At 45.4% G+C, this 26,227-nt stretch overlaps 1 protein-coding gene across 3 annotated transcripts in view; it reads left to right on the top strand.

The window, feature by feature from the left end:
* PRKCE (protein kinase C epsilon) overlaps nt 1-26,227 on the top strand; it is a 509,389-nt gene that overhangs the window by 419,708 nt on the left and 63,454 nt on the right. For all 3 annotated transcript variants that reach the window (XM_030857772.2, XM_060309072.1, XM_060309073.1), the window contains one exon: nt 5,296-5,450. In XM_030857772.2, the coding sequence (XP_030713632.1) occupies nt 5,296-5,450 (155 nt within the window). The remainder of the gene's footprint in view (nt 1-5,295; nt 5,451-26,227) is intronic.

Below are 26,227 nucleotides of genomic sequence, written 5' to 3'. Positions count from 1 at the left end.
TTTCTACTGATGCCAAGAGGGGATTAATGAGTAGCTGCTGGGTTTGCCAGCTTTCTTTTGATTTCAGTTTATGTAATTAAGCAGTTCCCAGAATGACTTGAGGTTCTCACTCTGCATCAAAACATGCTTCTCAAATGTGTTAGGTGTGGAGGTCAGAAACAATCCGGACTCACTGAACGGAGGGAGGAGAAGTGAAAAACTTGTCTTGCTTTAAAAACAGTCCCTCCTGTGTCACAAGGGTTGACCATGCTTTGGGACCATGCACGTTGAGCTGTATTGAGTAGAAAACCAAGTTAAAACTGAAGTTCAGATGGGCTGAAGTTAGAATAACTCGAAACGCGGTTAACAATAGAAGTAACGTGGGGAAACCAACTCTGGTTTACTGGTGAATTTCCAGCAAGCAGGGCCTCATCTGCGGTGGGTATTTAAGACCTCGTGCATTCAGCAAAGACACACTAGGAACCCACTCTGTGCCAGGCTCCATTCTAGTCGCTGGGGGTACAATGAGGAACCAAACCAGTGAGAGTCCCTCCCTCGAGACGCTAACGTGGAGTGGATGTTGGATGAGCAGATTTTTATTGAGCGTCTCTGAGCTGGCAGTGGTGGTGGTGATTGCTGGGAAGTATAAGGTATGTTCCTCAGGGAACTGACCATCTCACGGGGAGGTGAAGGCATCTGTCCACGGAACCAAAGAACTGTTCAAAGCTATACCAAGAATTGGGTGCTGATACAGACAGACCCCCTGAGGGGGAAATGGTCTGAATGGGCACTCATGGGCACATTCTGCAGGCAGGAGGCCTAGTGCAGCAGGCTGACTTGTCTTGAAGCCTTTAACTCCCTAAGCAGTAAGAAATTGCAGATACAAATATCAGAGCACCCTTTGGTTTTGTTTCTCTCTTAGAGCCCCCTAAACTTTTTTAGTTCTTCTCCCCACATGATGCTTGTTTTTAAAGGGAATTATAGCCGCTTTTCTTTGGGGTTAGACTAATTCCCTTACAAACCAACAGGGCAGAATTACCAATAGTTCCCACCCTCATGAAGTATACAGACTACTGGCGGAGAAAGACATAAATCAGTGACACAAATCAAAGACCCACCGGAGAGTGTCGCATGTAATAGGGGGATTTGACCTGGTCAGAAAAGTTAGGGACGGCTTCCTAGAAGAAAAGATGGTTGCACTGAAATCTGAAGGACAAGGAGGGATTCATTAGGTGAAAGGAGAGGGGAAAACATGCCAAACAGAGGGAGCAGCATGAGCAAAGGCCCTGTGGCAGGAGGGAGTTTGCTGTCAGGGTGGAGGGAACAGGGAACAGCTGAAAGTGCGTCTTACTCAGAAGAATTAGATAGGGCCAGATCACACAGGCCACGAGGCATGTTAGGGAGTCTTCTGTTTATCCCAAGAGTATCAGGAAACGTTTGAAAGAGTCAGTAGAATGAGGGAAGGAAGGGGGGATGCATTGTAATCAGATTTTCATTTCAGCAGGGTAACTCTGTCCATAGTGTGATGAGCGTTTGGTAGGGAAGGGTGGGGGGAGCTGGAATCAACGTAGGGAGTGTCAGTAAGAGGCACTTGCAAGAATCTCAACAAGAGATGATAACTGCTTGGGCGAGAATGGTGGCCATGATGGTGGTGACAACAGAAAGGCAAATGTAACAGGTACAGAGGTAATAAGTGCAAAGGTACAAAAGGTAAAAGCAATAGGGCTTGGTGATGGATATGAGGGATAAAGGAGAGGAGGGAGGTATTGAGAATGACTTTCAGGTTTCTGATTTATACACTTGGCTGGTTGGTTAAGCCCTGCCCTGAGACAGGCACCCTGGACGAGGACCAGTTTGCTGGGGGAAGATTATGGAGCAGTTTTGAACATGTTGGGTTTGAGTGCCTTTGAGGCATCAGAGGGAGATGTCAGAAACACAGCTGGGTAAATGGGTCCACACATTGGAGGAGAGGTCTAGGATGGAGGGAGACGTTTGCGAGTCATAGGTGTCAAGGTGCGGTAGCCACCGTGGGTGTGGATGAGATCACTCAGCAAGTATGGAAAGGGGGGGGCCTAGAACACTGCCTTGTGGGATTCCAACACCTAACTTTAAGTTAGGCTGGAGAGAGGAGAAGCCTACAAGAGAAGGCAGAACAAAACCTGCCACAGTCACAGGGAAGAACCAGCTGAAAGCTAAGGGGAGCAAGCGTTTATTGGGAGAGGAGGTGATCCGGGGAAAATACTGCTGAAAGGACAGGGAAAACGAAGACTCGATAATGACCGTATTAACTATCATACCTCTAGCTAGAATACTGTAGTAACAATAGTAACAGACAGTCTTTATGGAGGAACAGTTATGAGCCAGGCACTTTAATATGTAATTTAATCCTCATAAGAACTTTGTAAGGTGGGTCCTATTATCATCCTCATTTTCACAGATGAGAAAACTGAGCACAGAGGGCTGAAGTCATTTGCCTGAGGTCACACAGCCAGTAAGTGATGAAATCAGCGTGGGAGCTCTTCTTTCTCCCTCCATGGCCCCTATCTTCAAATGCCGTGTGTCCGGTGTTGGAGTATAAAAAGCAGCCAGGGGGAGGGCTTCCCTGGTGGCGCAGTGGTTGGGAGTCCGCCTGCCGATGCAGGGGACGCGGGTTCGTGCCCCGGTCCGGGAAGATCCCACATGCCGCAGAGCGGCTGGGCCCGTGAGCCATGGCCGCTGAGCCTGCGTGTCCGGAGCCTGTGCTCCGCAACGGGAGAGGCCACAACAGTGAGAGGCCCGCGTACCGCAAAAAAAAAAAAAAAAAAAAGCAGCCAGGGAGGCAGGATGGGGAGGGGAGATTTTTCCTCTTTAGAAATTCGGATTCTTTCAGACACAGGCAAGGAAATACTCCATTGTTGCTAAAGCCCAAGTCCAAGTTGGTGACCATGGACTGGCATTGTAGCAGCTGTTTCTGACGGTTCAGCTAGATTAGGGCAGTGTTGAATGCATGACGCAGCTGTTCTTGCCATGGGAAAGCCTTGCCCCAAGTGCTCTAGGGCAGTGGTTCTCAAAGCGGGGATCCCTGGCCAGCAGCATAACATCACCTGGGAACTAGAGATGCAGAGTGTCAGGCTCCAACCCAGATCTTCTGAATCAGAAACTCTGCGGGGCGGGAGGAGGGGGGAGGAATCCATGTTCTAACAAGCCTCTGTCAGATTCTGCTGCACAAGTTTGAGAACCTGTGTTCTTGGGAGATCCCTGAAAAGATAAAAGAGGAAAACTCCAATAACTTATAATCCATATATCTCACCTTGGCAGAAACCAGATGGAAGAGTGGTTCTCTACCCTGGCTGCCCACCGGAATCACAGGAGGACCTTTGAACACTACTGATGCCTGAGTCCCATCCTCAGAAATTCTGGTTTCGTTGGATTGGGGTTGGCCTGATCATTTGATTTTTGAAATAAGGATTTGAATGGGGACTAGGTGATTCAATGAATGGTTGGCTTCTGAATACTTCTGAGTACAAAATTGTACTTGGGGGAGAAAACAAGGCAGGCTTCAAAGTTCCTTAACTCAAGATAAATGGAAGAGAAGCTAGCCCTTAGGGCCTTGGTGAATACCAGTAAAGCTTGAATAATCCTGGAGGTTGTGGTGGGGGGAGAAGGTAGTCTGAATTCGTAACAATTCTTAAGGATAGACTTATTTTCAGAGATGCCAATTATAAAGTAGACATGCCGTCCAGGCTGCTCCCTGAATAAAGTGTCACTGTGATTTTTACTCGGTCTTCATGGAAATGCTTCTCCTAATTCTGGTTGAAAACAATATGCTGACATCCTCCTGGCACCTCCGCTGAGACTGTATCTGTATGTTAAGAATGTACTCTGACCCTCTGGCCTCTCACCTCGCTGTTTCCCCTTTGCTCCATGAACGTTCCTCCCCTGCTGACGTAGTCAGTTTACCGGTCCCCAAGCCTTCTCTGTTCCCATGTCCTGGTATTTGTTGACACCTCCCGCACCTCCTCCTCCTCTAAGTGAGGGCCTAGCTCCTTCTAGAATCCTCCATGGACCCCACCACTTCAGAGAGCTCCCCTTTCTCCTAATCCTTTCAGCACCCAGTGTCTTTAAGGCACTCTTCTCCTGTTCTGTTTTCATCATTCTACCTATTTCCCATCTCTGCCCCTGGATCATAACCGCCCCCCCGCTGCCACGGCCGCCTCAGGACAGTGATGGTTTATAACGCTTTGCCTCCTGTCTAGCACAGCACCCCACACTCTACGGGCTCCACAAACTGTAGGCAAGAAATTGTGCAAAAGTGAATTTCGGTCCATCTTCTTCCCACCTCCAAATGGTGGGCAGATGAGAAGGCACCACCCCTAATGAGGGACGACTGTGGTTTGGCCCTTCTTGAGGACAGAATCCATAGGAAGCACGCCAGGGTGTGGGAACCCCAAAAGGAGCATCCTCCAGAGTGAGACGTGGCCCTCATGGGAGGGGCTCTCACCATCTCATTAGTCCATGTTGCTTTGTGTTAGTTTCCTAAGACTGCCGTAGCAAATCACCACAAACTTGGTGGTTTAAAATAATAGAAATCTGTTCTCTCACAGTTCTGGAGGCCAGACGTCTGAGACCAGTGTCCCTGGGCTGAAGTCAAAGTGTCGGCCAGGCCGTGCTCCCTCCAGAGGCTCTAGGAGAGATCCTTCTCTGCCTCTTCCAGCTTCTGGTGGCACCGCCTTCCTTGGCTTGTGGCCGCATCACTCTAACCTCCACCTCCCTGGTCACGTTGCCTTCTCCTCCCTTCTCAAATCGCCTCTGCCTCCCTCTTGTAAGGACATTTGTGACTGCCTTTAGGGTCCACTCTGGTGATGCACAATAATCTCCCCAACTCAAGATCCTTAACTTAATCACAACTGTAAAGTCCTTTGTTGCCATCTAAGGTAACATTCACACATTAAGGGATTAGGACATGGATACCTTTGCGGGGGTGGGGGGGCATGATGTAACCCACCACACAAATCAAGGTAACTGGAGCCTGCAAAGGGACAGAGACTTGTCCAAGGTCACACTTCAAGGTCATAATGGAAATTATACAGAGACCCAGATCTCCTTTCTGTCAATTTTGGGCTTCTCCCACTAGACCAAGCTGACGCCTCTAAAAGTAAGACAGACAGATTTTAGAATAACACTTTGTACCCTAACTCCTTCATCTTCTCTCCAGAACGTGTGCTACTAGGGTCCTTGAGTCCCGGTTCTGTTACTTTGGACTCACAGTACGCTTGCTGGCCTGTGTGGGCAGCTGCAGCGGAATTCGCTAAATGGCATTTCCTCCTCTCCTTTCAGGACCGCCTCTTTTTCGTCATGGAGTATGTAAATGGTGGAGACCTCATGTTCCAGATTCAGCGGTCCCGAAAATTCGACGAGCCTCGTTCCCGGTTCTATGCTGCAGAGGTTACGTCAGCCCTCATGTTCCTCCACCAACATGGAGTCATCTACAGGTACCTCTCCTCTCCTCCTCTCTTCCCCAAAAGCGAAAAAAATAAAGAGCTTTCCGGATGCTTGGACTGACTTGGCTCCTGCCCCACTGGTCTCTTAGCAACCCGCTTTAGATTAGCTGTTTGTTCCAATTTGCTTACAGAGGGCTTTTTTTGGGGGCTGTTTATCACTGTGAATGTTAATATTTGAATGGCCCCGGGAGATCTGACCCACTGTTTGTGCCAGTTTTGATTGAAAGCTTAAGCACGACATTTTAAAGGCTTGGCGCCAAGTAACCTTGGGGTGACCTTCGTTTCTCTCTGCCCCACCCCCTACCCTCTTCCTTGAACATCAGGGCATTCTCTTTACTTTTTCCTTCTGTGCCATGAACTTCCTCCCCTTCCCAACCTCTTGCCACTTCCTGAGTTTGTTTGGCTTAGTTGTCTCCAGCAGATAGAATCGGAGAAGGAGGAGTTCCTTGCGGGTCTCAGGGTTTATGATCTTGGGGGGGAGGAGGGGAGGGGAACTAGACAATATCCAACAGGAAGTGACTCTCTACAGATCATCCAGTCCCTTATTACTGCCTTGTCCCCCTTCCAAGAAAACATAGAATGAACACACACACACAGAAATTTTCCAGTAAAAGAGCGAGACTACGCAGGCTCTTCTGTGAGGTCAGGAATTCTGGGAGGAGTAAATATTTATAATTAGCAACAAGGACACTAAAGTTCCTTAAGGTTTTTTCAATGACTGTCAATTTCTTTACTCAGATTTTGCTTCCTCCTTTTTTTTTTTTTTTTTTTAAATTGGGTAGAAGAATAGCTGGCTTGGTTCAACCCAGAACTAATCCCTCACCAGAACTTCACTGACCTGCTCCCGGGAGCAATGCCCTGACTAAGTGTTCTCCAAGGGGTTCTGACCAACCCTCACCAGCTCCCTAAAGTCCCTCTGCTCAAAAATAGTCAGTGGCTCCCTATGGCCTGCATAACAAAGCCCATACTTTTTAGCCTGCTTTCATGGCCCTCCACGACAGGAGTCCATGTATTTGTTTCCTGTTACTGCATAACAAATTACCACAAACGCAGTGGCTTAAAACAACACCCATTGATTATCTCACAGTTTCCACGGGGCAGGAGTCCAGGCAAGGCACACCTGGGTTTCTCTGCTGTGATCAAGGTGTCAGCCAGACTGCATGCTTATCTGAAGTTTGGGCTCCTCTTCCAGGCTTACATGGTTGCGGGCAGAATTCATTTCCTTGCAGCTGGAGCATTCACGTGGCTTCCTCAAGGCCAGCAGGAGAGAAAGTCTTTCCTGCTTTGAGTCTCTCACTTCAGGGAGACCTGGACCCTCTTTGAAACAGATCATTTGATTAGATTGGGCGCAGCCAGGCTAATCTCTCTTTTGTTTAACTCAAAGTCAAATGACTTAGGGACTTTAATTATACATGCAAATCCCTTGGCCCTTGCCCTCTAATGTCATATAATCTCAGTAGTGATATCACATCCCTTTTCCACATTGTTTTGGTTGGAGGTGAGTCACAGTTTCGCAGCCACGGTATACAAGGGGAGGGGGTATGAGATTATACCAGAGTGTGACACCTTGGGGGTCACCTTAGGTTATGTCTGCTACAACCCAGAACATCTTTGTCCCCTCACTTCCCATGATCTCTTGTTTTGAACCTACCAAGGTTCTTAGCTTTCCTCAAACTCACCTGCCAATTCCCAACTTCCTCATTTTTCTGCTCTCCTCTCCACCTCCTCTGTCCAGCCCAGAAGCCTCATGCAATACTGCCTGCCGGCTCGAAGCCTGGTCCCACCAACCAGAGCAAGTCTCTCCATCCACCACACTTTATTTGCAGTTTGGGAATGAATTGCAAGTTGAAACTAATTGCTGCACCTGCCACTCTTCACCTTGTGTTAGGGTCGGGCATCCATGTGGGTCCTTCACTAAGTCCCACCCTCTCCTTTAGGGCCATGGCTGCTGCTTTTTAACCCTTTGATCGTCTTATTTTACATCCTCTTCTTATCTTGCACGTAGCAAATGGTCAACAAATGACCATTGGCTTCAATTAGTTTAAAACCCTAATGTCTGCCCCCAAAACTGGTTGCAGGCTAGTTAAAGATACCGGGGTTAGATATGTGAAAAGATCACCCATACTACAAGGCAGTGCACTGTTAGGTGCCAGTGACAGGAAGAATTGTCATTCATTGATATACCATCCCCATCCCCTCCCTATTAGAGTGGGTATAATCATCCCCAGTTTACCAGCAGGGATTCAGACTTCCCTTAAATCATTTGCCCCAGGCCGTAAGTGACAGACTTAGGAAGTGTAACTGATCAGTAAGCTCGTGCTACACATCATGACACTTGCCATGGGGCTCATCAAATCCAAGTCCACACTTGACTAGTCACTCCAGGTGCTCCAAAACTTGACTTTTGCTTACATGTCTGGTTTCTTCTCCTTTCTACTTCCCTCGTTGAATGCTTCCCTCTCATCACACCTGAGAACACTTTTGTTCTGTTGACTTCTATGAGCCATACATGCCCCCTCTCTTTCTCTCCTTCCCATCTCCTTGACCATTTCGCTTCAGTCTCTATATCACCTGGCCTGGTCCTTCTCCCCTCCACCCCCATCTTCTAAATGCTGGGTTTTCCCACGGCCTTCATCCCCAACTACTCCTCCTGAGCAATTTCAGCATTTGCATGCCTCCAAATGACCCCCGTGTGCCCGTGACTTCCATATCACTCTCTCCAGAATCCCGCACGAGAGCTCTCTCTTTCAAGACAACCTCCAAGGCCTTCTTCCTTCTTCCCTGGCTAGTTTGCAAGGATTTCTTGACGTGACTCGCTCACTGCCTCTCGGTTTTCTGCCCTTCTGTCTGTCTACCTCCCTCTCCATCGCTGCCCAGCGTTCTTTCAAAGCACAGGCTGATTGTCACAGGATCCCCTTCTTAGCATCCTTCAACCCTCATAAGATAAAGCACAGAAAGGGGTGCTTTTTCTACCCAGAGGAGACGCCTTTTTGTGTTTCTCACAAAGACACCATGCATGCTGACAGGGCCCTCGTGGACCCCAACGATCTTTTGATCCTGTTCCCCCTTCCCCCAACTGTGTATCCCACCCTCAAGGCCCTCCAAATTAGGCCATTCTCCCCCAAATACCCTTCTCTTTCATTTCTCCTAGTCTTTGTCTCCACTGTCCCTGGAATTCCCTTGCTCCTAATCTGTGTCTTGATCAGTGAGTGGCTTCCAGGTCACATCTATGGTCTGACTGCCTTAGAGTCTCTGGTTTAAAAAATAGGTAGATTCCAGAATACTGGACAAGGGGACTAGATAAGGATATAGGTGAGGAAAGAGTGGCCATGAGTTGGTGATCGCTGAAGCTCGGTGATGGGTACACAGGGGTTCACTATTCTGTCTGCTTTTTGTATGTTTTGAATTTGTCACAAATAATCTTTTTTTTTTTTTTTAAAGAATAGCAATTCCAGGGTACCATTCCTAGAGCCTTTGATTCAGTAGGTCTGGTATGGGGTTCAGGAATCTGTACTTTCTTAAAACATTCCTCAGGTGATTCGGGGACCACGGGTCTAGAAAAATTCCGTTCTGCCCTCAGAACTGTGTCAGATGCCCCAGCTCTGGGAGGCCTCCCCTGACCACCCAGCCCTGCCGTGGGGGTCATGCCTTCCCTGAGCGACAGCATCTCTCTGGATCAGGCTGGTTCCCTTTGCCAACCTTGTATTTTCACTTAAGATACCTATTCTGTGATTGAGAACTCCATGCAAGCGTGCTTACCTGGCTGGCCTAGGATGGTACCCTGCTTGTAGTAGGTGTTCACTAAATACTTGTTCTAGTCTCTAATGCTCCAGAGCCTTCCAGTCTAGTGGGTTGCTACCTCATACATGTGTACTTTTAAAAGTCTGTGTTGGAAGCATCTGCAGCACACACACACAGTTTTTTTTTTTCTTTGCCCCTGAACGGCCCCCCTTCCTTTATCTCTCTCGATTCATAGATGAATGAGGACCATGTGATCTCTCTTTCCCATGCTGCTTTGTTCGAAGCTTCCAGCACACGGGCTAGATGGTATGTGTGTCTGCATATTCGTCTCTGGCTGCTCCGAAGCCCAGGTGGAGACCGTATTTGGGGTGGTGCAGGGGGTTATCTGGGAGGTTGGCAAGACCAAATTTTGCAGGAGGAACCTCATTGCTGAAGTTGAGATACAATTTTCCAGCTTTCCTGCTGGAATTTGTACAGAAACTAATTAGCAGCTAATTGGCCAGGGTTCAGGAACTAAGGGAAGAAGTCGTTTCCCTGACTGGGGGCTCACACTCGAAGTCGAGCCCAGGCTGACAGGCTCCCTTTCCTCTGGGCCCTCTCTGCTCAGGTTCCCCCCATGGGCGGTACAGGGCACTGTCTCTGTGTCCCCTGCCCAGCAGTCCTGAGGATCCTCTGTGTGCTGCAGTGGGAGCAGGCGTTAGCTTACTGTGTGTCCATGCTTCCTAACTATGGCTTTTAAAAATCTCTTCCCCTCCCTTACGCACTCACACATACCATGACAGGGGGAGGTTTTCAGGGGTGGACTTTCTTCCAAAGGTTGATTCAGGGAACTTTCTCCTACTCTCCATCATGCTCAGAGCTTGTCTGTTTTCCTCTGAGCTGCTCAGTACAGCAGCTGAGTCTCAGAGAATGCTCTTCTGACCATGGGATATGGAAGAGAGACTGTGGGATCCACCTCAGACACAGAGGGCAGCGGGGGTTCCCTGGGAGGAGAACCAGAGTCTTGACAGACAGGAATGCATCTTCTTCTCTCACAGTCACACGTACTGCGGCAGAGGGTGGTAAAGAACATGGCTTCTGCGGCTCTGGCCAAGTGTCTTAACACTAGAAGAATGAATTCCTTCCTTCATTTTTATAAAATCGAATTCCTTTTTTTAAAGTATAGAAGTAGTAGTCATAGGGAAAAATCAAAATTTAAACAGCAAAGAAAGGTAAAGTCAGTTTTCTCTCCCCCGACCTCGTAGGTACCCAGGACAAAGCAGTTGAACAGCTGCTAGAGAATCCTTCGAGAAATCTTGAGCAGGTTGCTGAACCTCTTCATGACTGGCCTCCCTGCGGGGTTCGGATAATACCTGCCTCGTCTCCTTTCTAAAGTAGTTGAGAGTGAGCATGACTAGTCGGACTGTACAGGTAGAAGTGAAGGATATAAAAACAAGTGGGGAATGACAAGGTATTTTATTTATATCAAGTATGACTGATGATGAACATGCCTCACTTACAGCACGAAAATTTGGCTTTTTACCAGCAGGAGAGGAAGTTGTAAGTTTCAAAGCTCTCCTGAGAGAGCTCCAAGATTTCTCCAAGATTTTCAATCTTTAATGAGCCATCATCATCACCCCCCAAAAGTCAGTCCGCCCTGGGTGAGGGGCAGTAAGGGGACCGGAAGGGAGAGAAGGGCATTCTGCTTTGGCCCCATCTAGATCACTCTGTACTCTGGAGGTGCTTAGAAAAGGCTTTCCTTGTTGATGATAATGTTTATAAAAAGTCAATTAACAATTAAGAGCAGGGAACAAAGATTTCGTTTCGACTCAGATAAGCCTGAGTCTGAAATGTCGGGTCCTCTCCAGGGCTGGGGGACAAAGCCCAAAAGGAGGGACTTGGGAGGGATTTCCCTAGAAAGAGCTGAAGATGTACAGAGGTCTCTGGCTGTGCTCTCCAAGCCCAGCCTCCCTGGGAAATGCATACAGAGTTGTGATGTGCGCCGTGGTCTTGCCTTCCTGGTGGTCTAAGGGGGTTGTGTGCCTGGTCTGCGGAATGGTAGCCTGCCTTGATCCCTGGAAAGCTTTCCTGCCATAGGCAGTTAGGCGTTTCCTGAGTTGATGAAGGTCTCTGGTTAAAGGCTGTGTTAATAACTGGAAAATCTACTGTCTAGAGTCTCATCTTCTTTCAATACATTTCCAGTGTAGCTAATGCTCGTACATAGCAGGGGAGTGGAGGAATTGGCATGATCCCTTCCACTCTCCTTCTCAGTCTTCTCAGGGCCTGGCCCTTAGAAAATCACGGGGGGATCTTTGTTCCCACAGAGCACTGTTCTCAGCCGTCAGCATTCCCCCACCCATTGTAGAAAGTGATACTTTAGTGTAAAACTCCTAAGGACCTAGGGGCTGAGTGTGTAGTGAGATGATACCAGTTCCCGTGGTAGGAATCGCAGTGTAAATGTTAGATCAAGGAGGCCCTCAGAGGCTGTCTAATCCGACTCCATTTTATAGATGCGGAACTTGGAAACCAAAGCTGGGCAGTAACTCACTCAAGTTTATGCAGTGAGGTGTTATAAAGCATAGATGTTATTTTAATCAAAGATATTCATATAGATAAAGATTCAAACAGTCCTACACAGTGCTTAAAGAAATGAGAAGCCATTTTCTGCCCTTCCTCTCCACCAATTTCCCCTCCCACAGAGACAACCACTTACAATTCTTTTAGCTGACACTTCTGGTATGGACCTTTGTATTTCAAGATAACATGGTTTTTTTTGGTTTCTTTTTTAAATTGACGTATAGTTGATTTCCAGTGTTGTGTTAGTTTCTGGTGTGCAGCAAAGTGATTCAATTATACATATACATATATTTTTTCACATTTTCCATTATGGTGTATTACAGGATATTGAATATATTTCCCTATGCTGTACAGTAGGACCTTGTTGTTTATCTATTTTAAATATAATAGTTTGTGTCTGCTAATCCCGAACTCCTAATTTATCCCTCCTTCATCCCATTCGCTCTTTGGTAACCATAAATTGGTTTTCTATGTCTGTGAGTCTGTATCTGTTTTGTAAATAAGTTCATTTGTATCATAATTTAGATTCCACATATAAGTGGTATCATATGACATTTGTCTTTCTCTGTCTGGCTTACTTCACTTAGTATGATAATCTCTAGGTCCTTCCATATTGCTGCAGATGGCATCATTTCATTTTTTTTGGCTGAGTAGTATTCCATTGATATATATGCCACATCCTCTTCATTCATTCATCTGTCGATGGACACTTAGGTTGCTTCCGTGTCTTGGCTATTGTAAATAGTGCTGCTTTGAACATTAGAATGCATGTATCTTTTCGAATTAGAGTGTCCTCTGGATATATGCCCAGGAGTGGGATTGGTGGATCATATGGCAACTCTATTTTTAGTTTTTTAACGAACCTCTGTATTGTTTTCCATGGTGGCTGCACCAGTTTATTTTCCTACCAACAGTGTAGGAGGGTTCCCTTTTCTCCACACCCTCTCCAGCAGTTGTTATTTGTAGACTTTTTAATGATGGCCATTCTGACCAGTGTGGGGTGACACCTCATTGTACTAAATAACATGTTTTAATGTTATTTTTTAAATTTTATTTTAGACATTATCTAGTGACTTTCCACTATGGAAGTGAGAATTTAGTTCTCTGCCCCACCTACTACCTACTCACCACCCTATCACATCCACATAGCCTTCCAAATGTCCCATCTTCTCAACAGAGTTTACTGTAATTTTTGTTAAATGAATGTACATTGTATACATTATTATGACTGTGAAATACTATTTGGAACTAAGCCACTTGATAAGCTATAATCACTTTTCCTTTCCTATACATTTTCTCTGTTTGTTTTCCCTGGAGATAACACAGATGCTCTCCAGATTGTCCACATCTCCCTTCAGGGTGGCTAGGTGCAATAGGCATTCTATCAGTATTCTTGGATAAATTTCCACCGGTGCCTTCTAAACTGCTCCAGTCTGAACAGTTGTCCTCAGTGCCTACTGCAGAGCTGTCACCCTGGGATCTCCCTTCACTGTCGTCCAGGCGTCTTTGCTTCTTCCATGTGAGAGCTCCTCTCTTATATCACATGTCTCCTCTTTCTTGATACACTTTCTTGATGTGGTGATGTACCTTCTGAGAAAGCGTATGAAAAGTAAATTTTTGAGATCTTCCTTTTATATCTAAAACGATCTTGATTGTACTCTCAAACTTGATAAAGAGTTTGGCTAGGTATAGAATTCTAGATTGAAAACCATTTTCACTCACAATGTGAAGGTATTGTTCCACAGCCTTCCAACTCCCAGTGTTGCTATTAAGAAGTCCAAAACTATTTTGCTCTTGATCTTTCGTATGGACCTATTTCTTTTTTCTGCAAGCTTGTTAATTACATGTTAATGATGTGGTGTAGACCCATTTTCATCCATTGCACTGGGCCTTAGATAAACCTTTTTAATTTAGAAAATCATGTCCTTCAGTTCTGGGAAGTGTCTAATTTCTTTAATGATTTCTTCTGTTCTCTTTCTGTAACTATCATTCAGATATTGGAGTAGTCAACTTGGGCATCATTACAATGAATCATCCTATGAGCCATTTATTTGGGGGAACTTCTGACTATCAATATTTTTACAGTTTTTCTATTGGAGTCCTCAGATTACCCTGGGAAGACTTTTCCAGAGTCCTGTCTGAAGAGACAGGGCTTGGCAGCCAGGTGAGCCAAATGAAAGAAGAGGGTTGAAGGCCCAGCTCCCAGAATACATATATCCATCCAATTGCCCTATTTTTAGTTCTATACGCTGGTGCCTGCCCTCTCCCCTGTTCCACCCTGGTCCCGGAGACCTTCTGTTTCTCCCCTGAAGAGAATAAATCTCTGATGTAGAGAAGGGGCTGTGCAGAGTAAGAAGAGAATCTGAGTTTATAGTTGCTTTTCAACCAGATCTCTTCACTTTATCTCTTTCTACATCATCCTCATCTCCAGGGGTAACGGTTACTGCAAATTCCTGAGCTTTGTTAGAGCAGGAAGTGGGAGATTCTACAGCGTAAATTTGATCATTCCTGACTTTCCCCATTGCTGGTTCAGGATTCAGCTCTTTCTCAGGTCTACTGAGTCATGTCCCATTCACCCCTCTGCTTTCCAGCTTCCAAAATTACGTCGCTGTTCTTTCTTCTCTTGTTCGCCCCATCTTTGTGTGTTTAGGCCTTTGTGTGTGATTTTGGGATGGAGAGAAAAATAATTTGTTGTGGGTATTTGAGAAGTCAATAATTTTATATCTAGAAGTCAATAATAATAATAACAATAACAAAAATAATAACCACCACAGCAGTAGCAGCAACAGCAACAACGATAGCAAGATACTCATTTAGCCTTCGTTACCAGCCAGACTCTATTCTGAGCACTTTGTGCCCATTAACTCATTTAATCAGCACACAACAGCCCTGTGCGGTAGATACAGCTATCATCCATGGGATTTACGGTATTTCCAAAGAAGGAGATCCTGCCAGATCCCACCCCACTGCCGTCACTGTCAGGTCACCCTGTCCGTTGCTGCCAGCTGCGGTCTTGCGTGGGAAGCAAAGTTGTATGCTGGAGACACAGCGCTGAATTTGGAGTCGGAGAACTGGGGCTGAATTCAGTGTCTGTCTCGTCTTTATTGTGTTTTCCTGGGCAGAATACTTAAACTGTTTGAAGTGTAGTTCCCTCACTGTACCATGGGAATTAGAATGCAAAGCTCCCTGGACTGGGTGGAAAATTACATGAGAAAACATTTGCAGAAGTGCCGAGCGCAATTCTTGGCACCTAGGAAGCTCCATAAATATTGGTTGGATGAATGAGTGGGAGGAGGGTTATGGAGTCAGAGGATGTTATGGGCTGAATTGTGTTCCCTCCAAATTCGTATGTTGAAGTCCTAACTCCTAGTACCTCAGAATGTGGCTGTATTTGGAGATAGGCCCTTTAAAGAGGTGAGAGGTAATATAAGGTCACATGGGTGATCCCTAATCTAATAGGACCAGTGTCTTAATAAGATGAGGAGCTTAGGACACAGACATGCACAGAGGGAGACCATGAAGACACCAGGAGAAAACCCATTTACAGGCCAAAGAGAAATCTCAGAAGAAGCCAGTCCTCCATCTGGGACTTCCAGCCTCCAGAACTGTGAGAAATACATTTCTGTTGCTTAAGTCACCCAGAGTATGGTACTTGGCTATAGCAACCCTAGCAAACTAATATAGAGAATGCAGGTTGCAGTCCCAGCATTGCCACTTACTAACCATGTAACCCTGGGCAAACGACCTGATCTCTCTGAGCCACGGTTTCCTCATCTGTAAAATGGAGCTGATAATAAATATCAAATCAAAATAAGATGGCCAGGCCTGCAGACTTGGCATAAATTGAAAGCTTTAGATAAGCTAATGGACATGAAAGGACTCTATAAGTTGTTTGGGGCACAGCGAGGTGTGGGGAGGTGCAGACACCCCAGGAACGATGACACCCTGTTTGTGGGGAGCAGGGTGGTGGACATGTGAGGCTCTGTCCCCATGCAGGTCAAGGGCCCATCTAGGACAGGGCCTAGATCTTAGAGTCAGGCAGTATTCCGGGGAAGGGAGCCTCTCTTTGGTGTTATTCCAATACTGTGAGCATGCAGGGACCCTGAGGCAGGGTAAGAGGGTACTGAGAAATGCACCTAACAGTGTCCAGTGGGCTGGAACAGCCGACAGGTGTGCTTGCATAGGAAATCTGCAGAGTCTGACTTCCGTGCCTCGGCCTCCTGGACGGAGATCTACCATCTTCATGAGCTCCCACGCCACCCCCCATCCCCATCCCGGACTCCCTACATGACCACCTTCAGCAAAAAAGCTGACTTCAAAAATGTGCATTTTGGTAATGAGAGTCATTTGGTCCCTCTACCGTGTTGTATAATTGAAGGGCTTGTCTCCTGATAAAGGAATACTAAGTGTAATTGTGGGGTTTCAGGGGCAGTCACTTTTTTGTGGGTCTAGGTTTACTCAGAGGTGAGACCATCTTCACCCCAAACTCCTTTCGTGCAGTTTCACCTGCCAATGACAGTGTAGGGTGAAGTCGTTGTGACATGATAAAGGGGAGGGGAAGAGAGAGCAGAGCCTGAGCCGGTTGGGATGAAAGCCAAGTTTATATTCTTCTGAGGAAGCCATGTTATTGCCGACCAGATCAGAAGTAGAATGCTGACTCCGTTGACATTGGAGGCGCAGAGCAAACAGGAAGTTTGGAACCAGAGGGAAATTCCTGATTAAATGTGTCTGAGTGTTTCAGCTAATAGTGTGTATTCAGAGAGAAAATGATCAGGGACCCTGTCATCTACTTTTGTGTCTCTCATTATACCTACCACAGAGCTGAGAACCCGTTGTAGTGGGTAAGGACTCCTGGCTCAAATTCTTCTCTCCACTTCTTATTAGGTATGTGACCTTCAGCAAGGGACTTACTTCTCTAACCCTCAGTTTCTTCATCTGTAAAATTACCTCCCTCAAAGAGAGATTGTGAGAATCAAATACATGTCAATATGTGTAAAATCATTACGATTGTGTCGGGTACAGAGTAAACACTCACCGAATGCTTGCTGCTGCTATTGCCATCGTGATTCTGTTTCACAAGAGGCTGAGCAGACAGTTGGTCAGATTCACTTTGTCCATCTCAAAAAGTTTACCATGAATGTATCTTGCTAGCTGGCAAACTGATGAAAACACCTTGTCAGGTTAGAGTCTCCCAAACAAAAGCTAGTTTGAGGACTTTGGACCTGTGTTATGAAGCAGAATTTGGTCTATGTAGCTTTTATGACCATGCAGTGTTCTATAGAAAGTAGACATCTTGGAACATGTATTACTGCAGTGTATTCAACAGTAGAGCCTGAATTCTCCTGGGCTGAGTCTTAAGATTGTGTTTCTTCAATGCCTTTGGCTAATGATTGAACTGCAAAAAATGGGAATTGTTTTAGCAAACAATGGGCGGCTTTGCCACGGGGTAAGCAGAGTCTGTGTGAACGTCTGAGTGGATCCCGCGGTCTCAGCCCTGGCTGAGTCCAAGATGACTCGGGCTGTTGGGGCCGCTCCTCAGCCCATGGAAGCCTTAGGGGCCACAGTTAATTAGCTTTGTTTCTCTCTTTGGTCATGTGGTAACAGGCTGATGGATTAATCCTGGTGGTTGTTGCCACCTTCTCTCTCCTTGCTTCTGGGTCTCTTCTCCCACCATTCCTACAGCTTAACTATCATAAAATAAGGAGCTGGGGCACTTTCTTGCTCAGAAGTCTGCAGTGACTCCGTGTTGTCTCAGGATATTGTCCAGACTCTTCCACCTCTTACCTGAAGCCATCTCCAAGCTGACCCTCTCACTAACTTCTTCTCCAGGATTTGCACACAGGTCTCTTCCCACCCACCCTGCCTCCCCAAGTGCTTCTCCCACCGGGCTCCTCCCTGGAAGGTGTCCTCATCAACACAGCCACACACTGTGCGTTTATCACCCAGGTCCCAACATCAACTCCTCTCTTTGCCTAGGAATACCGTACATTTTCCTAGAATACCAGACCTTCTTTTTCACTTTTTATTTTTTCTCACTCTTTCCTATCCTTTAAGATTCAGCTTCAGTTCATCTTCCCCTGGTCCTTTCTTCCTCCTGTTAACGCGGCATCTACTCCATTATATTCTAGCATTTCTCACGTTGTACTGACAACTGTTTCTTGGTGGAATGATCTTGTAGAGCTTCTGCGGGTTATGCTGAACTTACGGTTGAATCCAATCGCCCTTGAGTTCATGGCCAACCTATTCAAATGGATCAAGCAAAACACCTCCAGGGAGGTAGGGGGACTTTCTAAATATATTTGGCCACAGGGATGCGCTTTCTGATGGACTTCTCGCTGGACCCACCTTTTCCTGGGCTTCCTTTCTGTGTGCACTGCCCCATTCCACGGTCTTTTTATTCTTCGCAGTGTCTGGCTGATGAAGTGCTGCAGTTGAAAGAACGTGGGGCCAGGAATCTGATAAAGCTTTGCCTCAGTTGGGTGACCTCAGGCAAATTACTTCTCCTCTCTGGACCTCGGCTCTGTACATGACGGCTGCATTGGAGGATCTTGCTCTGTGAGCCTAAGGTTGTTGGTCTGGGAATCCCTTGAACAGACTCTGAAAATGAATCTCAAAAAATGGCATCTGCAGATGACCTCAGTGAGGCTCCAGAGGTAACTGTATTTAACTGCCTGGTGCCTTCTGGAGAGTTTAGAGGTCCTGGAACGTGAGACTTGGTTGACAGGTGGTCTCATGCTCTGTGCTCTGAATGTCAGATCACCCTCTGTGGATCCCCGACTCCAGTGTATCCACAGTCCCCCCTCTTAATCAAAACAAATGGTTTCTCAAGGGTCTGATGCTGCCAAGTTAAGTGTTTATCCCTGTAGTGAGCAGAGCTTCCTCCAAGGGCCATAACCCACCATATGGGCAAGAGTTCCTGTCTGAGGAGCAGGGCTGTTTGCTTAGAAAGTCATGTCCCGTCAAGATTGAGAATCTCACTCCCCAGGATTCAGAACCTTCTCTGAAGTGGGAAATCTCTCAGATGAAATTCCCTCCATTGTTGGAAATATGCTAATGCAAAAGCATTCATCCAAAAGGGATTTCAGTTTGGGTTTGTACCATTTCTTGAAGAGTACCACTCTGTTGTTCAGAAGCTGTGTGTTTAAGCAGATGCTCGTTTATTCAGTCAGCAATGACTGTGTAAGCCTCGTTGGTGTATCAGGTGTAGGCCTTGGAGATACCATGAAAAGGAAAAGACACACACTCTCTGCCCTCTTGGCACTTAAGGTTGGGTGGGGATGCCAGGCAATAAAATGAACAATAACAATAAAACACTGATAAGGATGGTGATAGGGAAAGGATAGGGTGCCAGGGAACTACATAGCACAGATACCTCAGCTGGATGGGGAAAATCAAGGAAGGCTTTCTGGGGGAATTGACCTCTCCCAAAGAGGCCCAATGGGGTAAGAGTTGGCCAGAGGAAGAGGTCATGGGAGAGTGTACCAAGGAGTGGGATCAGGATGTGTGAAGGCTTGGGCAGGCGGGATGCCAAAGGGGTCTGTGGGTCTAAAGAATTTCTACATGCCTGGATCTCAAAGCACAAAGGGAGGCTTGGTGAGCAGTGAGGCTTGAGGGGAGACCACAGACCCTATCCTGAGGGGCCACAGAATGACTGTCCGAAGTCACGTGACTGCACACTGTTGTGCTGTTAGGTTGTGTTATATGTGGGCATTGTGGAAGAAGGGCCTACTATTTAATAGAATTTTAGAGGTGTGAGTAAACTTGGGGGTCAGCTACTCCAACGCCATCTTCTATAGATGAATAAATTAGGGAGGTGGAATGACTCGTCCAAGGTCATTCAGCCTCTTGATGATGCAGACAGAACCACTGGTGGGGGCTCTGGGGTTTTTTGATAGTGTGGGCTGATAAACTGACTCCAAATAAACAAACAGAAGCACCTGGCTTGTAGCTGATTTCCATGGTGTAAATATTCCCTCCGGGGGAAATTTCAAGCTACCCATGTTTCACAATCAGCTCACAACGCTCCTGGAAATTTAGCAATCTGATTTGTGAGCCGGCACCAAAGGGGGAAAGCTATGCACATCTCTTCCCAGCTCCGTGGCCAGTGACATTTTGTTGGTAGGTTGATGTCAGCCATGGTGGGAGTATTGGTACCATGGAACTCAGCAAATGCTACAGATCAAAGTTTGTTTCCCCTGGAAAGCTATTGTTAAATACTTACCGGTACCCCACTGTAAAATGAAATCTATAGATTAAGTTGGGCAGTGCTGTTCGGGTCAACTATACCCCTCTTGGTTTTCTGCCTGTTTGGTATATCACTGAAAAAGGGCATTTGTGCATTTCTCCTTTCAGTTCAATCATCTTTTTTCTAACAGTTTTATTCCAATTTAATTCACATACCATACAATTCATCCGCTGAAAGTGTACAAATCAGTGGCTTTTAGCATATTCAGACAGTCATGCAATTATCACCAAAATATTTTCCTCACTCCAAAAAGAAACTCTATTTCTTTTAACCATCAACCCCCAGTCCTCTCCCACCCTCACTCCCAGCCCTAGGCAACCACTTACCTACTTTCTCTATAGATTTGCCTATTCTGGGCATTACATATACATAGAATTATACAACATGTGCTGTCTTGTAACTGGCTTCTCTTACTTAGCATGTTTTCAAGGTTCATCCGTATCGTAGCATGTATCAACGCTTCATTCCTTTTCATGGCTGAATAATGTTTTGTCGTGTGGGTATACCACATTTCGTTTATTCATTCATCAGTTGATGGGCCTTTGGCTTGTCCACCTGCTGCTATTAATATTACTGTACAAGTCTTTGAGTGGACATAACGTTTTCATTTATCTACCTAGGAGTAGAATTGCTGGGTCAGATGGCTTAACTTTTTGAAGAACTGTCAAGCTGTTTTCCAAAGTGACTGCATCATTTTACATTCCCACCGGCAACCTATGAAGATTCCAGTCACTCCACATCTTCACCAACACTTGCTATTGTCTGTCCTTTTCGATTATGTATCCAAGTGGATGTGATGCATATCTAATTGTGGTTTTGAGTTCTATCAGTTTTTGCCTCTATTTAGACACTCTCTTGTTCAGTACATACCTGTTTAGGATTTTTAGGTCATCTTGAAGAATTGACCCCTTCACCATTATGTAATGTACCTTATTCCTGATAATTTTCCTTACTGTGAAGTCTGCTTTGTCCGAAGTTAATATAGGTCGTCCAGCTTTCTTTTGATTAGTGTCAGCTTGGTATTTCTTTCTCCATCCTTTTATTTTAATCTATCTGAATCTTTATTATTCAATGTGTGTTTCTTATAGACAAAATATAGTTGGGTCTTGGTTTTTTTAATTTTTTATTTATTTTTTATTTTTGGCTGCATTGGGTCTTTGTTGCTGCACACAGGCTTTCTCTAGTTGCGTTGAGCAGGGGCTACTCTTTGTTGTGGTGCGCGGGCTTCTCCTTGCGGTGGCTCCTCTCATTGTGGAGCAGGGGCTCTAGGCGTGCAGGCTTCAGTAGTTGTGGCTCACGGGCTTAGTTGCTCCGTGGCATGTGGGATCTTCCCAGACCAGGGCTCGAACCCGTGTCCCCTTCATTGGCAGGCGGATTCTTAACCACTGCACCACCAGAGAAGCCCTGTTTGTTTCTTAATCCACTCTGACAATCTCTGTCTTTTAATTGGTGTATTTAGAGCATTCACCTGGAAAGTGATTATTGATAGAGTTGGATTGATATCTACTATTTTTGTAACTACTTTTTACTCATTACATTTGTTCTTTGTTTCCTCCCCCCACTTTTTCTGTTGCTTTCTTACTTAAAAAAAAATTGCCAGTTGTAATTGTAAGATGCATCTTAACTTCAAAATTGTTAAAATGTAAAAAAAGAATTTTTTAAAAAGTGTGTTCTAGACTCGATGAACCATGGTCATAGTACCCCGCCCCCTATAAGGAGGTTGTAGAGCTTAAATAGGTCTGTGCATCAAAGTACTTGGTGCAGTATTTGGTATGGCAGTGAGCACTAGGTATTAACCATTACCATAATTATTATATTAGTCCTACCCAGTTACTTTGTGGACCTCACAGCTGACCTAGACACCCCAGTTCCATCACTGTATCACAGTTGAGAATAATTGCCCTAAATACATAGGCATATGGTTCTGCACTGAGGTTTTTTGTGGTCCCTTACTGCAAATATGTTCTCTTGGCCTGTTTGTTCTGTAGTCCACAGTCAAACACAGAACTCTGAGGTCAGACAGCCCCATATTTGAATCCCAGATTCATCACTTACAGATGCATGACCTTGAGAAATTTCTTAACCTCTCTAAGTCTCAGTTTCCTTACTTATAAAATGTATATATTAATACCTTCCTTACAGAATGTGGTCAGGACATAGCAGGCGCCCAAATCGTAGCTATAATTATTATCAGTTGTCATCCTCTTTCTCTAAATAAGATGCTTACTGTGCCTCAGTATCCCTTTTTGAGCTGGAAACTCTAGGCAGGACCTGATGGGTGCATAGAAGAATTTAAACATCAGCAGGGGAAATGCCTTGAACCATAGGGACCAATCTCTCCAGGTAGATTTGGCAGTGGGGAAAGGGGGTGGGGCTCCTTCCTAGCATGCCTCACGTAGGAGGTTCCCTCTTAGCCCTGGAGAGGCTCAGCTTTAACGCAAAAAGATTCCTGACGGATGCAGGCACAGCAGGGGCAACATGACGGCAGCCACCCTTCTCACATCCATCATAAGGCAGTTCATCCTGAAGGAACACCGGCTGTGTATTCGTTGGTCCTGGCTGTTGTGGGGACACCAGGTGGGTGACTGTGCTTCATCTCTGCAGTTTTCTCCTCAAGAATATTCTAGATAATGCTATTTGTTCATTTTCCTTTGCTTCCTTAATTTTGTTTCCCGAATCTGCAGTTTGGGTTTAATGGGAATGGATCACCCACCGCGCTCTCTCTTCACTCCCCAGACACATTTTTAGTGTCTGAACAACACCAGGCTGGGCCTCTAGACCCAGATGAGCAGGAGATGCACATTGACAGAAGAATCCTATAGTGCTTGGCTCTCTTTTATGGTGGTGGGGGTGTGTTGGACAGCATCAAACTGAACATGGGCAGAGCTAGTCCTGCCTAGAGGAAATTTCTGTGTCTGTTTAGTTTTGTGTGGTCAGGGGACTTTGTTCATGGTTTTTCTGAGTCAAGGCTGCAACTTTCCCAGAAGCCGGGCCTCGCCTGGCCAACATGGCTGGAAACAGTAGTGCCCTTCCAGAGCCCAAGGCTTCTAGAAGGATCTGGAATTCTTAACCTCAAGACAGATACTTTGCTGTGCTTTATGATTCAGTGAGAATTTTGTGATGTACTGATGTGAGTTTAAAAAGAAAAAACCAGTATGACTTAGAGCAATTATCTGGATTACCCAAACCAAGAAAAGGGCAGGATTTGGAGAAAAAGGATTTTAGGCCTCAATAATATATATTTGGGAATCCCTTTTTCCAAGATTATATGTTCTAGAAGATCCCAGGAAATCCTGTCCCATTGGGCTGGGCTGCTGAGGAAAGTCAGCGACAGTTCCACAAAGCTTCCAGTCTGTCCTGAGTCAGCCTCCACGTGAATGACACCCTTGGAGAATTTCTCCATGCCGTGTCCCACCTGGACCACAGCGGAACTCAAGCCTCAGTCCTAAGCACTGTAAGGTTATATCAATACTTGGTAAGGGGGCAGGGGCGTATTATTTCACAAGTTGTCAACTACCCAAAGCAGAACAAAGTTTTCAAACTGAGTGAGTCACCTTGGATTTTCGCCCCCAACCTTGCAAGCTTCCACTGACAGGTCTGTTTTTAGACTCTGTTTCCCATCCTTTCCAGGTTCCTGTGAGGTAGTGGAGGTATGTGCTGTTTGTGAGGGTCTGAAAACCTAACTTATTTTTTGCATAAAGAAATACTCATATCGTTAGACCCCAAACCCAGTGAAAAACGTCCACCCAGTGTGTCTTGTCCAGAGACTTGAGCTGCTAAGCACATGGCTAGAAGAATAAGCAGAGGGGTGTAAGGAATCCAGAAGCCCCACTTTCCTGCAGATGTCGTGGAATTCTCCAGTGGGGACCCTTTATTGTCAAAGGCGAATTTGTGTGCATACAACACGGTACCAGCCATCAATGAGAGGTATAACTCTGCAGGCATGAAGCCAGATTTGGGAGCTATCTATGTGTCCATCAGTGCTTGCTTCAAAGCTACTGGGTTCTATTTGTGTGTTTGTCTAAATTATAAATCAGTGTTTCTGATGGAAGCAAGATACAGAGTTATATTTAGAACCTTCTTAGAATAAGACACAGGCTCCTTTACCCCTCTGTAATTAGTACCCCATTACAGAGGGTACGCTGGGGAATGCAGCTCAGAGAGAGTTTTCCCATCATTTGCCTTCTTTTCTTTTATCTTTGTATATAAGTTTTCATCTTTGCTTTTCTTTTCAATATAAGACAAACAAAATTCCTTACTATTAGGAACCAAAGGCCTAAAGTTACAGAAAGAGAGAACTTGCTTTGTAATATTGCAGGGGCAGGGGGATTGGGGTGAGAGTTCCCCAAAAGGTGAATGAGTATTTATTTGTACAGTGACTTATGGGATTTCAGACTGTGGGTAGGGACGTAGTGCTTGCTCAGTCTCAAAATGTTTCACTTTTGTTAGTCTTGTCTCCCAATTTAAATTGTTAGCCCTTGGAGGTCTGGGAACATGACCTCTCCTCCTCTCGGGTCCTCCAAGATGCCCAGCATTGGGCTGTATATGAGGTAAGCCTACTTCAGGGAGGATATCCCTGTTTGGCAGGTGGGCACATTCCTGCAGACGGAGGATGTCAAATGAAAGCTGCCTTTTAGAACTTCTCAGAGAACAGCATATGCACATGGATAGGAACTGCTTGGCAGCTACAACCTACAGGAAAAGTCTTGGATTCTAATCTAAAACATCCAGCGTAATAAGCAATTCAGCAACTGTTGCCTGTATGCTTTCATCCTAGTTTCAAATAAAATAAGATGATGGTGAAAAATGTGAAAGGAGATTGGCGAGCTGCTGGTGACCCAGTGCTGTTGACACCTTGGAACAATTATGGAATAAGAAGCCTGGGATATTCTGATGGTGTTCCTCCCACCCCCCCACCTCCATTTACCCTTAGCAGAAACCGGTGGAAGAAAACAAAAACAGTCATTCGAAAAGATATATGCACTCCCATATTCATAGCAGCATTATCTACCATAGCCAATATATGGAAGCCATCTAAGTGTCCATCAACACATGAAAGGATAAAGAAGATGGGGTATATGTATACAATGGAATACTACTCAGTTATAGAAAATAATGAAATTCTGCCATTGGCAACCACATGGATGGACCTGGAGGGTATTATACTTAGTGAAATAAGTCAGACAGAGAAGGACAAATACTTTGTGTTATCACTTATATATGGAATCTAAAAAGTAAAACAAATGAATTAATATAACAGAAAAGAAACCATGTGAGCCATTTAATTGATGGGATTTGGTCTGTACTGGTAACGATCCTGAAACCACAGCCTTCACGTGCCTACTAGCCGAGTTTATGGTCCATGCGTTTGTCCCCACTCTGCCCTGTGGTTGGCCAGCAACAATAATTTAACCATCACAAATAATAATTTAATAAACACAAACATCCTACAGTGAAATTAGAGGAAGGAGAAAGAGTAGCAAAAAGAGGGCATGCTTCGATAGTTAGATTTGGAGGGGAAAACGAAAGCATGGGTAGCAGAAAGACCTTTCACTTGGAGAGTCTAAAGAATCTTGTGGTGGTTTTTCTTGCTGTTGCTTAAAAGGAAGCCCGCAGTAAAGAAAATTATAGGTCAAATTTCATAGAAGAAGGAACATGAAACAAAGGATTTTATCTTTATTAGCTAAGAGCCCAATTTAATGTTTGAAGGAAAGTGAGAAAAAAACAAAACAAAACAAAAAACCAGCAATGGAGTATCCAAAAGGGCTATAGAATCCTGTCAAATTAGCTCTTCCAGAAAGCATGTGAGGGCTTCAGGGGCTGGGAGTTTCTCAATTCTGCCATAAGGAAATAGACTGATTTTTTTTTTTTTTAAGCAAACACAGCAGAGTTTACACATCCAAATGAGGATTATCATCTGCTTTAAAAGAGTCCTCTTGGGAGACTTTATTCTCAGGCAAAAATACGCCTTTTCCTTTGAATATTTTTATACTCCTCTCTAGATTTTACTTTGAATATAGCCTCTTTTGTGTCTAATCATCCTCCTTTGGAGACAAATCTGGTTTCCGAACATCATTTTGTACCAAAAATAATGTGTGCCTATGATGGAAAAGCCCTGATTTCTCTGAGTGGCTGTGAAATGATGGATTCTGAAAGACATTCTGCATATGGTCCAGGAAGCAAGTGGGCAGAGGCAGCAGCCTCAGTCCTTTCCACAGTAACCTCC

The sequence above is a fragment of the Globicephala melas genome, chromosome 12 (genome assembly GCF_963455315.2).
Source record: "Globicephala melas chromosome 12, mGloMel1.2, whole genome shotgun sequence".
NCBI lineage: Eukaryota > Metazoa > Chordata > Mammalia > Artiodactyla > Delphinidae > Globicephala > Globicephala melas.
Note: the sequence above shows the minus strand (reverse complement) of the source record. Positions and strands in the feature narration are given on the sequence as shown.